Here is a 13,588-nt window from a genome sequence, read left to right on the forward strand (position 1 = left end):
AGGCATCATCGTTACCTGTCTGACGGGTCCAGCTGATCTGAGTGAAAATGATTCACAGTGGCGTCCACCTGAAGCTGTGCCGCCGTGTGTAGGGACACCAGTGAGAGCAGCTCAAAGACCTTTTGTTTCATCAAATGGCAGCTGGGACCACCGGTTTCATATCGGACCTGTCTGGATGGAGGAGCCTCTGAAACGCCGGTAGGTGTTTTTTTTTTTTTTTTTTTTTTTTTTTTTGTTGTTTTTTTTTTTAAAGAAACGTATCTTCCGCATAAAGTCTAAATGAAAATATCCACGAGTTTCCGTCTAATAGGTGAGAGCTATCTAGTATCAGCTGCACATATTTCCCAACATCGAAAATGCTTTATATTCTGACTTCTTATTTTTTAAATGTTGTTGCCTTTTTGTGTCCTAAATATTGGTAAGACCAATACTTATTTGTAGATTTATGGTTACAGTTTCTCAGATCAGAGTGTTGCTGTTTTATTGTGTGTGTTTTATTTCACTTGATACTGGGTACCTTTGGGTTTTGGACTGTCGGTTGGACAAAACAAGCAATTTGAAAATATCACCTTTGGTCTCTGGGACGTTGTGCTGGACATTTTCCCTCTGAAATTAAACACAAAACAGTTCAAATGAAAACACAAGTTCATTCACCTGCTTTATTATCAGATCATCACTTGTTCAGTTGTAATCTGTACAGTAACACATTTGTCACGTACGCTATAAGCTGTGTGTAGCCTGAAGGTTTCTTTTTATCTAGTGTTCCAATCACTGTGTTGAAGTTAGTTAGACCAACAAAATCCTCAGTTCAGTATAATATTGTGGGGTCAAAATTAACTGCATTTTCAGTACAGCTAAAAAAAGAGAGACTGACAATGTCTACTATTCATATTTTCAGTTTTAAACTTGGATGAATCAGTACATTATGCCTCTTGCTGGGTGAATACTGAATTATCCTTCTATTGAACAAATACAGTATTGTACATCACCTGCTGCTGCACCTTTCGAAGACAACAGATAAATATGCTTCACTTTCTGTTTTGTGTCTGCAGTCATGGCCATGGAGAGCGGTGTATCAAATACCTGTGACTACAGCCACAATGTCACCTTCTTCTACAGCTGGGTGGGTAAGAAGGTCAGTTTGGGGTGGACGACGCGGGACTTTGTGGTGATTGGACTGGGCTTGACGGTGTGTGTCATCGTACTCCTGGCCAACCTGATGGTGATGGTGGCAATCTTCGTGAACCGCCGCTTCCACTTCCCCATCTACTATCTCCTGGGCAACATGGCTGCAGCAGACCTGTTTGCCGGTATTGCCTATGCCAACCTGATGTTGAACACGGGCCCCTGGACCGGAATGCTCACTAAGGAGCAGTGGTACATCCGCGGGGCTCTGATCGACATCAGCCTGACGGCCTCCGTGGCCAACCTGCTGGCTGTCGCCGTGGAGCGCCACCAGACTGTTGTCACCATGCAGCTGCACAGCAAGATGAGCAAGCGTCGGGTGGTGCTGCTGATGGTTTGCATCTGGGCTGTGAGCATCATCATGGGCCTGGTGCCCACATTTTGGAACTGCGAGTGTCATCTGGAGGACTGCTCCACCGTCGCTCCCCTCTACAGCCGCAGATTCCTCATATTCTGGGCGATTCTGAACCTGCTCACTTTCTCCATCATGGTGGCCATGTACGCTCGTATCTTCATCTATGTAAGATATCACAGCCAGTACGTGTCTGAGCACACCTCGGAGATGCAGCACAGCCAGACTGTTGTCAACCTGATGAAAACAATCTCCATGGTCCTGGGTGAGAGTCCACCACTGGCTCAGTCTGAATACACACATCTAGACTATATGTACAAAACATTAGAGACATCTTTCTCTTTATTTCCAGCCACTTTTGCAAAATTCACATTTAAGTTTTCCTATAATTTTTTTCCTTTACATTTTCTCAGAAAGTCAGGTCTAAAAGCTTTTACTTGAAGTTGCCTCTCCACTTCATGTAAAGAGGAACTGACTTATTTTTTATTTTCATGTAATCTGCACTAGACCTGCTGCTTAGTACCCGAAGCCTCTCATTTCACCCACAAACCAGTTTAACAGCTTTAGCTGTAACTTTTGTTTTTTAAGATCTTTCCTGTTTACTGCGTGTAGTTCAGGTCCAGGCATTGTAAGGAATTTCCAGTGTGTCACAGTGAAATTTAAATCACATTTCACTTCATAATCCACACCTTTGATTGCTCAGGTGACTCATTTCCTGGAGTTAGATATTAAGTATTAAGTAAGATATAATTGGAGCTTGATATTAAGCAATCAAGGTACAATTATTACCTATTACCTTATTACCTCATAGCTTCACTCTGAGACTGGTGTCAAGTTACAAAGCTGCTTTTATGAAGGATTTGAGTTTATTGTTGTTGACTCTTTCTGCCTTCAGTAATGACCCACATCTCTGCAGGCGCCTTCGTAATCTGCTGGACACCCGGCCTTGTGATTCTCTTACTGGACGGGCTTCTGGGTAAAGACAGCCGTGCCAATGTCTACGAGAAGTTCTGTTTGGTCATGGCTGAGTGCAACTCTCTGGTCAATCCTATCATCTATACCCTGCGAGACGCCGAGATGCGGAGGACCTTCAAGGACATCCTGTGCTGTCTGTGTCAGAGAGGTGGTGATAAGCAGAGGGAGCCTTCACCTGTTGAGGTTGACTCACCAACACCAGAGGTACTGTTGGCTGCAGTTTCAGTTAGTTGAAACAGAAGAGTGTTGACCAGATAGAGCAAGACGTAACGTGTGAAATGTCAACATTACACTTTGAAACAGGCCTTGTTCCACTGCAGTACCTGTGATCTAGATTACCAGGAAAAGACAGTTTCTGAATATTGTTTCCAGCTAAGCCTTCAGGTGTTTTGGCCTCTAACATTCCTTCTAAGTGAATCATGCAGGTGTTTACTTATTGCACTGATGCACATGCTGATTTCTAATGTAAAAGATCAGGCTGGAAATTTCATTTTGTTAATCCTGGAGTGAACAGCACTTTTCTTGTAAACATGTCCGAAGGAACACAGAGCATTGAATTAATTTTTTTTAATTTTTTTTTTAAGAGTCTGTGTTAGAAAAAGGTGTTGTAAAAGAACTGTCTCACTTTTTCTTGAAATCATTTTTCTTTGTTGTCCCACACACTCAGTAAATGATGTGTTTCCCACAGGAAACTCTTCTCCCTGTCCTGAAGACAGAAGATCATGCCTTGCGTGCATCTCGGGACAACAACAGTAAAGAAGACAGTTGGACTGTACCAGGGGTATGATGGCTGTAGGCCTGCAATTATCCTGATTTTACTGTCATCTAACCAGGACAGTGTAAAATTAGCTGATTCTTTTGTTTGTTTTTGTTGTACATCAGCAAACCTCTGCCAAACTACCTCTCTTCCATGTTTGCATTTGTAAAAAAAAAAAATATATATATATATATACATCAAATAAAAAGCTGAAAAAGGATTGAATCCATGTTGGACAAATGCTGTCATTTGCCCAGGATAGTGTTTTCTCTAGTCTCTGCGAGGCTGACAGATTCACATATTAATCATCAGATGGTGCAATCTCTCCTTTTATTACATTTGACTATCACAAGAGCATTTGTGACAAATTATAAAATGAAACACTCCTAAAATCTGAAATCAAATACTGAAAAATCACACTAAATCATTTTTATTAATTTTCTAATAAGAACACTACAATTTGTCATATTCTTCCTTTTGTTTTACTCTTTCTAGAACAATTCTAAAGTTGAGGTATAAAAGGAGTTCATACAGACTCACAAGTCTGAAAACAGTGGGGGTTATATACAAGAGAAATGGAAAGACAGAGGTAGAGAGAGGGGTAAATACAAGGGAAAGAGGGGAGATACAAATATACTAATAAAAACAAAGAAATCAAAAAGGTTTAAGACAACATTTGATGCTGTGGAAGTCATTTAGTCACTTGCAGAATCCAAACAAGATTTAAACATGATCCGACAATAGTTTTGTACTTCAGAATTGCAGCTCTGTTGCAAAACTACGGGGGACCTCATAATGTATACATTGACTTTTACATGTTTAGGCATTGTGTTCTTACTGTAGTCATTATTTTGACCAGGAGTGACAGGAGTGGTGCATGATGACTGGAGCAAAAAGCAGACTATGCACTTAAATGTGAAAGTCTGGCTCTTTTCTCATTTCAGGGGGCACTAAGCATTTAACAGTTTAAACTAAGATGAGTAACTAATTTAGTAGTTAGTGAAAAAATTAATCTGGGATTAATTTACCACAAAACAGGCAACATCTGAGCATTTATGTTCAGATGTCATGGGCTGATAAATTTGAAGCTTCAAGAGCTTGAATTTAACAACCGTCCAGGTAACTTAGTCCGTTTAAAATCTTGTTTTGCCACTCCATAAACAGAAATGTCTGATTTCATGGGATTATTTGAGTATTTAGGATTAAATTAGGCACAAAGCTGAGTGAATATTTGGGAAAGTGACTGTATAACTGAGGGAGTGTGGAAAATGGCAAGGGAATCAGATGAGAAAGGTAACAGGATTAGCATGGCAAAACACACCAAATAATCTCCATTGCAGAGCCTCAATTCATACAATTATCTTTCCACAGCACCAAATGTTACACCGTTAAACCATACATTGCCACCCGGTAATGTAACAAAAGACCTAAATAATATTCAAAATTGATACAGAGTTATTGTGAATCCTGTGACACAAAAGGCCAAATAAAACTGGCATCTCAACCAAACATCAAAGTTTATAAAAGAAAAAAAAATACTGAAACATTACACAAACTGTACAGTGACATCCATTACAACAGGTAGAAAAAGGGAGGGGGGGGGGGCATGATAATTTGGTGTGGCGATAACGTTATTCATAAGATACAGTCGTATGAACTGCGATGAGTAACAAAACAAGTAATTAAATGTGGGATATCACATGTGACCAGCTTACAAGCTCAAGTTTTGTTCTGTAACATATGGTTCAACAAAGTTTTGACTGACACTTAAATATTCATAAGGCTTTACCTTACTATCAAAATGCTTTGTTATTCACATAACATTTATGTATAAAATAGTTCCAAAGAATGAAAATCCCCAAAAACACTGCAGATTTGTTTCTAAACATGAGTTAAGAGTTTTACCTACACCCAGTGCTGCCTCTTTTTTGGTAACAGAGGAGAGAGAGAAGCCCTTGCCCAATTGGCCTAAAAAACAAAAGTAGTTGTGTTTCTTTTTTTTACCAGAAGATATTAAAAGATGGGTAAAGGGGAGAGCATACCTTCTATGCTCACAATCAAATTACAGGTCTGATATGACAGTCCTCACTCCTCCCACCCACCCACCCACCCACGATGAAGCCCCACAACAAAAAACCCTCAAAAAAATCAAATCAACTTGAGGCATGACAACACCACACAGAGAGACACAGATACAAATATAATTCCCTCCTCGCCTCGAACTGAAAAGGTGGCTGTGCACCAACTTTAGAGAGACACAGAGTAGCATTATTACATTGCTGAACGTGGTATTTTTGGTTTTGGTACAACAGAAGGTTGTAGCGTGTTGCCTCGGGCTCACAAGCTTAAAATGTTTCAAGATGGGGAGGAGATCTCAGTTGAACCCCACCTGGTGTGTCATTGGCTGGTAGAAGCACCCAGTCTCTATAATGCTTACAAAGGTCAGAGGGCACCAGCCAGTTTGACTAAGACATCCCAAGACGACTGTACACACGCCCACACAGAGACACACACATCATAGCAATACATGATGCACTTTTTCCTTTTTGGTCTGACTGTAATAATTATACCCTTTATTTTTTTGTTAATAAAAACGAAGCTAAAAACTCGGAAGGTTAAATGAAAACGATAATATCACGCCTAGAAGTCCTACATGCATGGAAGACAGTCACGTTTCTAAATTCATGTCACGTTTGTCCCAATAACACATCAATGCCCCACAGTCTTTCCACCCTTCTCCTAACGTCATTTAGATGCTTTATTGAGCTCATTTTTGGTGGTGGCTGGTGCATTCTTGGTGAAACAGCATTAGAAAATAGCCTACAATCAAATGAACTAGTGGACAGAAAGCAAGAAGTAAAGTCTACAAGCCATCTACCAACACCCTCTATTGGTTAGCAACAAAAAGGGCTATTAGTTACATCCACTCAACCAAAGATATTCTCCTCTCTCTGCCCTTTCATCCTCTTCTCGCCAGCCCTAATATCACCTGTCCTGCCTGGTTTAGAACAGTGATCCCCTTAACTACCCTTTTACGGGTAGAGACACCCATAACAAGGATGCTAACTTTTGTGCTTGACACATCTTTTATGTCAGCTTACTATGAAAACGACTGAAAAGTTGCGAGGTGTGTGTGTTATGGAAGGGGGTTTCATGCTTTGCGCATGTCTTAATTATTCACTTTGAAATCTCCAACAGAATGAAATATCAAGCTTTTAAGGACTGGAAGATACAACAGCGTCTTGTGTAGAGTTGGCAGAGGGTGATCTCAGAGGAACAGATGTGTTGACAACTACTGGGGCAGCACTTTGGTACGAGCAAGGTGAGCAGAGCTCCCTGGTGATCTGTATCAACAGTTTGGCTGTCAAACGCCAAGGCTTCAAAAGATACAGGCAATCACACACAGTTTTCCAAAGCAAAGGGTTGAGTGCAGAGGTCAACAGCACATGGACAAGCTGTGTGAGTACTGTGTGAAGTTAACGTGCATATACACATAATGTACAGACATCATGATCATCTACACAGCTGGGTCAGTGGTTTTCAAAAAGTCCTTGATAGTAAAGATGTTTTCTATCTGTGTAAGTAAGCTCCGTCCCTCGTTCATTCTGAGATATGGAGCTTTGAGCATTGAAGTGGAGCTATGGGGGTGGAGGGAGAATTCCTCCTAACTACTGTTCGGCTGTCCTGTGTTCCAGCACAGTGTGAGTTTATGAAATGCAAATACAGCCATGTGTGGCTGTCAAGTTGAGAGACAAGGATATATTAAAGAATGGGGACAGAGGATGTAGTCAGGGCAGACCGCAGTGGGAATGAAGTAATAGCAGGGAGAGCCACTGGATCAGTTGGAGGTGTCGGAGTGGACGCTGCCAGGAGGACCAGGAGGGGAAGTGACTGAGGGGGGGTTGGTGGTGTCCTGCCAGCTGTTAGCCTACAAACAGACAGGGAAGAGAGTACTGAGCATTAAGAGGGAGTTTTATCACTACTAGTATAAATCAACTATATGTGTGCTTACTAGCCAAACAATGCAGCCTTGGAATAGCTTACTGGTTGCAGATGAAATGCTATTCACTCTAAGAACTACCTATTCTGATAAAACATGACAGCAGCTTGTGTGTGACTGAATTCGTTCCAGATGAACTGCACCCCGCCTAGAGAATGGATGAGAGAAGGAAGCAGCAGGAAACTGTGCCAAAAAGCTGCAGTCAAGACTGACAGCTTTCAACAGCCTTCACACTCTGTACAGGGGAGTCACAGAAAAACACTCTGCATCTGATCAGATTCTGATGTAATAAAGAAAAAAACAAAGGACTATCGTGCATCTATGGCCTGTGATCAATTACGTACAGCCTGGCTCACCTCAAACAAACCTATCATTAGCCTAAAGTACTTTCCTGAATTCCTGAAGTTAAACTCTCCCTATAACATATTTCCCAGCAAGAAGCTGCTCTTGCTTTACTGTCACATCCCAGTAAGCATTCATCTGGACATTTGCAAAGCCTCTAGATGTTGAGTTTAAAACTGGTCTAAATCTGTAAGTGTTTTTTTGCACATCTAGATTACAATTATAAACGTTTCTGCAGCATTTCAGCATGCAGTTAGGATGTGCATCACACTGAAATACAATTATTAAAATAAACAACAAAATTATGTTTAAGACAAATATCTTAAAAAATCCTTCCGACCAAATTTATCATATGTCTATACCTATTTTGACCTGCAAATGACCAAATCAGTGCCTGCTGGATTAGATTTTCCTCAAGACACAGAAAAACCTGAGGTGAAAATGTTAGGTTCCAGCGATAGCAACATTTCATCTGAATTAATTAAACAAACTGTGTGGAACAGCACAAGAGGGGAAGTTCGTACTCACATCCAGGCGATGAGGGGTGTAGAGGCCACTACCCGACAGCTCCTCATAGCCGCCCGTCAGGTGTGTAGCACGGTGCAGGGTATCCACCTGTCAGAGACAAAACACACCCACAAATTTCAACTCAAACTTCAGCACTACATTTAGACAACTAAAGAAATCTTTATGCTATGAGCTGCAGTTTTTTAACTAAACAACCACAGGCTTAACACAGGAGTGCTAGCATCCACAAACCTCTACTGCATGGATCAGAACCAGTCTGTATTAGTCATGACTGCGTTCCTGCAAGTGTACTCCCTCATTACGTCGGTGCAAATAAACATTATAGCTTACCCATCAACTTAATGACTCTGCATTAAACCACTTTTGCTCTAAATGGAATGAAACACTGCAACTGAAGCCAAAAGGTGGGTACTTTTTACTGTTAATTTACTACAGACTATATAGTGCTTAACAGCAGAGATCTGTGGATTCCTCCAGAACAACAAAACTGTACATGTCTATTTATAGACAATGATCACAAGGAAGGTTCAGTTTGAGGAAATTTCTGAGTCTACACAGGTGGAGGGATGAATATATGGAGATATGGGATGGAGGAATGTTTGGAAGGGCAGGGGAAAAAAATACAAAAAAGGCAGGAGGCTGTTTGAAGGGTTGGACCTGTGGGTTGAGAAACTGACCATTACCCCAAGAGTTTGCTGGTTTAATCCCCAGCCCATTAATCCTTGAGTGTAGCTACAAGCTCTCCAGGGCTCACTATGCAGAGCGAAGAAGGGTCAGTTTGTGATGGGGAAGGAGTTGATGGGGTCAAAGGTAAAGTCAGGACAGGATCTGAGGAGAGGTCGGGGTCAAAAGGAGCTATACAAAGGGATTCTGGGTGGCTGGGTTTACGGCATTGAGGTCAACTCTGCAGCTGTCCTCAGTGCATACCTGCGACTGTAGAGAGGGGGCGATGTTGAGACCCTCCCCGTTGAGTGAACGCAGGCCAAGGTAAGCGTCGCCTGTGTGAGACAAACTGTATGACCCTGGTGACCCTGCAGGCAATATATATAGCCAATATCCAATCAGCCCCACCAGAGTGCCATGGGGTCAAAAGGTTACCACTGGTCATTGACATTGATTTGTGGCACTAAATTTTAATAACCAGCTTCGATATGAGGGTCACTGTTCTCAGCCAGCTTATTCTGAATAGGTCATATTTACAAGACTAAGAGATTCTCCTCAGCATACACTCACATCTATGGGTCTTTTCTTTTTCCATTATTTGAAAATGTGCATTTTAGAGATGCAAAAAACACTTTGTTAAAAGTGATTTTGGCTTCTTTGGTTGAGTTGTAATTTTTGTGCTAAGTAAAGATTGGGCTCTTGATAAAGGTTAGGAGAACTGAATGTCTCAAACACATTTCCAGTTCCCTAAAGTTGGTGGGAAACAGGGCAATAGTATAGGATATGAGGCACTTCACTGTTAGGATGTATAAAGGTTATAACTATACTTCAAAACAAACTGCGGCTCAGAACACCTGATAGTGAAGGAGCGCTACTTCCCCACAATAACATTCACTCCTTGTGTTGTGGTTCTATTCAACCACATCTACCATTGTTTTGTCTGTGAATTTCAATTGGTAGTCAAAAAAAGGCACATTTATGAAACCATCCAGTCTCTTGTGCCTATGATGACTTCTTAGTTTTAAAAACCCTCTCTTTCACACACAGCTTCATGTTCCTTTCATGTGGTCGCCATTCATTTTGAGTGCTCTGAAGCCATTAGAAAGAAACTGACTAAATGAACTGAAACATCTGAATGATCACTTACCTGATCCATTCAGCTTCCTTAGCAAATTGGGGTTACTATATAATTACTTTGTGCTGCGTGCTGCATAATTATGTAAACATAAAACTGTGCACTACCTAAATGGATGCATTGATCTAGGGTCCCCATATACAGCAGTTAAACAAGCAAATAAATATATCAGAAAAAAAATATGAAAGATGACTTGAAGACTTGAAGTTGACATTAGGCCAGTCCCTCTACCTGATAACTTTGAGTATCACAACATTTCCAAATTGTATTAAAGAGTTATGAAAATACTGAATGTTAGAGAAGCATCTAACACATAAAACAGCACAAGATGAAAGCAAATTTTGGCTGTGAGACAAATGAAGACCAAGGCTACCCACACTTCACAAACCAAATGAGCACAACTTCAAGAGTTTCAACGTTTGAAAGACATTAATCATGGGGATGAGAAAATATGGCTTGGAAATGTAACACAATCAAATGCTTTTTTGTAAAATAATGGAGATTAGCTAGGTCATCATGGGAAAAATGTAGAGGTTGACAATGCTGCATATTATTGTCCAAATTTTAGGAATCTTCGATTGCTTCTTATCAGATTTAGAATCCTTTATTTGCTGTTATGACTGAAAGAACACCCACCACCCACCAAGCACTTTGTTAGGAACAGTTTTACACATCTGTATATTCGTGTAATAATCAGTCAATCATGTGAGAACAGTGCAATGAACAAAATCAGACAGATACAGGTGAGGAGCTTCAGTTAATGTACATCAAACATCAAAATGGGGAAAATTTTGTCCTCAGTGCCTTTGACCACGGCACGATTGTTGGATTGTTGCAAGATGGGTTGGTTTGTGTATTTCTGAAACTGCTAATCTCCTGGGATTTTCATGCAATTGTTCTTAGAGTTTACACAGAATGTACAACTCTCAAAGAAATCTGGTTTCATAAATATGACAGCGTGTTCAGTACACTTCAGTGGCATCCCAGTCATCAGATCTGAATCCTATAGAACATCTTTGGGATGGGGTAGAGCTGACAGATCAGCAGAAATTATGCAATGCTGTCATGTCAATAGGAACTACAATCTCAAAGGAATGTTTCTAACATCTTGTGGAATCCATGCCATAAAGAACTGAGGTTATCTTGTAGCACATAGGAGACCATACTCAGTGTTATTATGATGTTCCTAATAAAGTGCTTGGTGAGTGTACACAGCCAGAAAGTAAAAATAGGAACTGAACAGTTGGCTAGCGGAAGCAGTACCAGACAAGTAAAGCCTGTGTTTATATACAAATATATCATGCACTTTGTTGGCTAAAGATTATGTTTTACTAAAGATTTTATGCAAAATAAATAGAATAATTTCACATGGCTGTGAACAATGTGGCAGCTATTTGAGAGCACATTTGTTGCACAGTGTGGGTTTTCCTTTGGACAATCAAGTCAATCAATGATGCAGTTATTCTGTGGTTCAATCAGGTTGAGTGTAAAAATGCAAGTATGTAGAGGAACTGAGGCCTGTGAATGAGAAGTGACAGGGCTTGTGGAAAGATGAGATGGAGCACGTGGTACCTGAGTTGGGCGTTGCCGGAGAGTTAGCCTGGCTAGCCTGCGCCGACACATTGGCAGCATCCACCGCTGTTTTAACTGCGTAGAGGTTCGCTTCCTCCTGGAACTTACCAATGTTCTTCTTGTAGCGTATTCTCTTGTTGCCAAACCAATTAGAGACCTGAGGAACAGATGGATGTCATATATATGCAGTGTTTCCTTTGTACTCATTTAGCTGTTGTAACCCTAACAGCTACAAAAAAATGTTAGATAAGGAAAATTAATTAAAAAGTATTGCTCAGATTTTTAGCATTATTATTATTATTTTTATCTATAACTTATAATAATGGCACAAAACAAATTTAAAAAAAACTAATTAAAGCCCTTCTAAAAGTTGCAATAAAGCATGTACTAAAATTGATCTTTAAACAAAGACAGGTGATCCTGTCAGCCAAAATCAGCTCAGCTTCCCCAAAAGCAGCTACAGTGTCCTTTTATTGTCCAGACAATAGCAGTATTAGCAATTCACCTGAGACACAGTGATCCCACACTTTTTGGCCAGTTCCTCCTTGGCTTCCTCACTGGGGTAAGGGTTAGACAGGTGGGAGTAGAAATACTCGTTCAGCACCTCTGTAGCTTGCTTGTTGAAATTGCGCCTCTTACGTCTGACACACAGGGAGAAAAGATAATGACTGAGGTGCTCTGAATGTACATGTCTGACACAACAAATTCAACATGCGCCGATCACTTAAGCCCTCAAAAAAAAACAAACAAAAAAAAAAAACAAACAAACAAAAAACCCCACACGCACATACACAAGACACACACACACCAGCTAGAGACACACAGACAGACCTGGCGTCAAGGAAGCGTGAGCGCAGAATCATGACGGCCTCGCAGGTGCTCTGTTTGAGCTGCATCTGAATGGAGCTGAACTTGCGGTGGATGATGGCCACCATGCGCTCAATCTCCTTGGGAGAGATGGGTCGTGTGCGAGACTGCTCTCTCAGCAGGTTCATTACATGGTTGGTGAACTCACTGCAGGCCTGGACCGAGGAGAGAGAGAGACAGAGAGAGAGAAGAGTTGAATGCTATCGTAAAAAGACTGTCCAAGCACAGGCTCTATTCAGCACCATGACATGTAATGACGACATGTAGGCCTTGGCTTTCTGACTCCACTGTTGATCAGCTGCCAAATGTTAACATTTGTGGATAATAGTACATGCTTATGCATTTAGGTCTGCTTAGCACACCTGCTCATACTTCTCCAGCTCAGAATGATATATCTGGCGGATCTGGGCGAGCTTGGCTCTGTAGTCGGAGTGTTCGATGCTGCTGTCAGTGGGTGAGCCCCCTGCAGCTGCAGCAGCTGCAGCAGCTGCAGCTGATCCTCCACCCTTCTCTGGTCCTGACACACCCTCTGCTAGCAGCATGTTGTCCAACCGCATGATCTGGGGATCTGGGGGATCCTCCTCCTGCACACCTCGTATACTCAGCACTGGACAGGAGAAGAGAGAAGGCATAAGAGTTAGGCAGGCAATGTTAGTATTTACCTGTTCAGAAAAAATACAGCTCTATAGTGCTGAGAAAACCTGTTGGTTAAAAAGTTTTTGAAAAAATTGACAGACCACACATTTCCCTTTGCAGCAAAGGCTAATACTGTAGGGTTCTAAGGGTGCAAGGGAAGACATTTTATCACTGCTAAAATTCAAAGAAGTGCAGCCCTGTCAAAACCCAGTCAAGTTTCTCCCCTGAGTCATTGCTATGGGCGCCTAGCTGAATTCTCAATGAGCCTGAACTTCTTCTAAATCAACAGCAGAGGGCAGTGTGGTCCCTCAGTGGCAACCTGCCAGGGATAAGGGCATGAGGCATGGGACCAGTAATGGGAGTGCATGTGCTGTCACTATGAGCCCCAGTGGCCATAAGTATAGTTATCAGTCGCTGCTCTCCACCACTGTATTATACCAGGACCTCTGTCAGCCTGCAGCCATGCTCTCATCTCTCTCTCTCTCTCTCTCTCTCTTTCACACATACACACACACCCTTACAGATACCACTTTGTTACTGAAAAGTTTTAAGTACAGACAACCATCTTTTCTTCAG

At 41.4% G+C, this 13,588-nt stretch overlaps 2 protein-coding genes across 5 annotated transcripts in view; one reads left to right on the top strand and one right to left on the bottom strand.

Moving 5' to 3' along the window:
- On the top strand, positions 1 to 4,003 carry lpar2a (lysophosphatidic acid receptor 2a). Of its 2 annotated transcripts, none has more exons than XM_051073996.1 (4): positions 1 to 198; positions 1,053 to 1,802; positions 2,433 to 2,716; positions 3,201 to 4,003. In XM_051073996.1, exons 2-4 carry the CDS (start codon positions 1,055 to 1,057, stop codon positions 3,297 to 3,299), a joined length of 1,131 nt encoding a protein of 376 aa, XP_050929953.1. In that variant the 5' UTR covers positions 1 to 198; positions 1,053 to 1,054; the 3' UTR covers positions 3,300 to 4,003. The 2 variants fall into 2 exon arrangements, with proteins under 2 accessions (XP_050929953.1, XP_018560090.1); XM_018704574.2 differs by having other exon boundaries at positions 24 to 198; positions 2,454 to 2,716.
- Positions 3,581 to 13,588, bottom strand: part of pbx4 (pre-B-cell leukemia transcription factor 4) — a 27,135-nt gene continuing 17,127 nt past the window's right edge. For 2 of the 3 annotated variants that reach the window (XM_018704582.2, XM_018704583.2), the window contains 6 exons: positions 12,739 to 12,983; positions 12,341 to 12,531; positions 12,015 to 12,150; positions 11,510 to 11,666; positions 8,140 to 8,226; positions 3,581 to 7,197 (listed from right to left, as the gene is read on the bottom strand). In XM_018704582.2, coding sequence (XP_018560098.1) covers positions 8,183 to 8,226; positions 11,510 to 11,666; positions 12,015 to 12,150; positions 12,341 to 12,531; positions 12,739 to 12,983 — 773 coding nt within the window. In that variant the 3' untranslated portion in view covers positions 3,581 to 7,197; positions 8,140 to 8,182. Of the gene's footprint in view, positions 7,198 to 8,139; positions 8,227 to 9,066; positions 9,171 to 11,509; positions 11,667 to 12,014; positions 12,151 to 12,340; positions 12,532 to 12,738; positions 12,984 to 13,588 lie in introns of all 3 variants that reach the window. The other variant, XM_018704584.2, reaches the window with a different exon arrangement.

Source organism: Lates calcarifer, linkage group LG11 (assembly GCF_001640805.2).
Source record: "Lates calcarifer isolate ASB-BC8 linkage group LG11, TLL_Latcal_v3, whole genome shotgun sequence".
NCBI classification, from domain to species: Eukaryota; Metazoa; Chordata; class Actinopteri; family Centropomidae; genus Lates; species Lates calcarifer.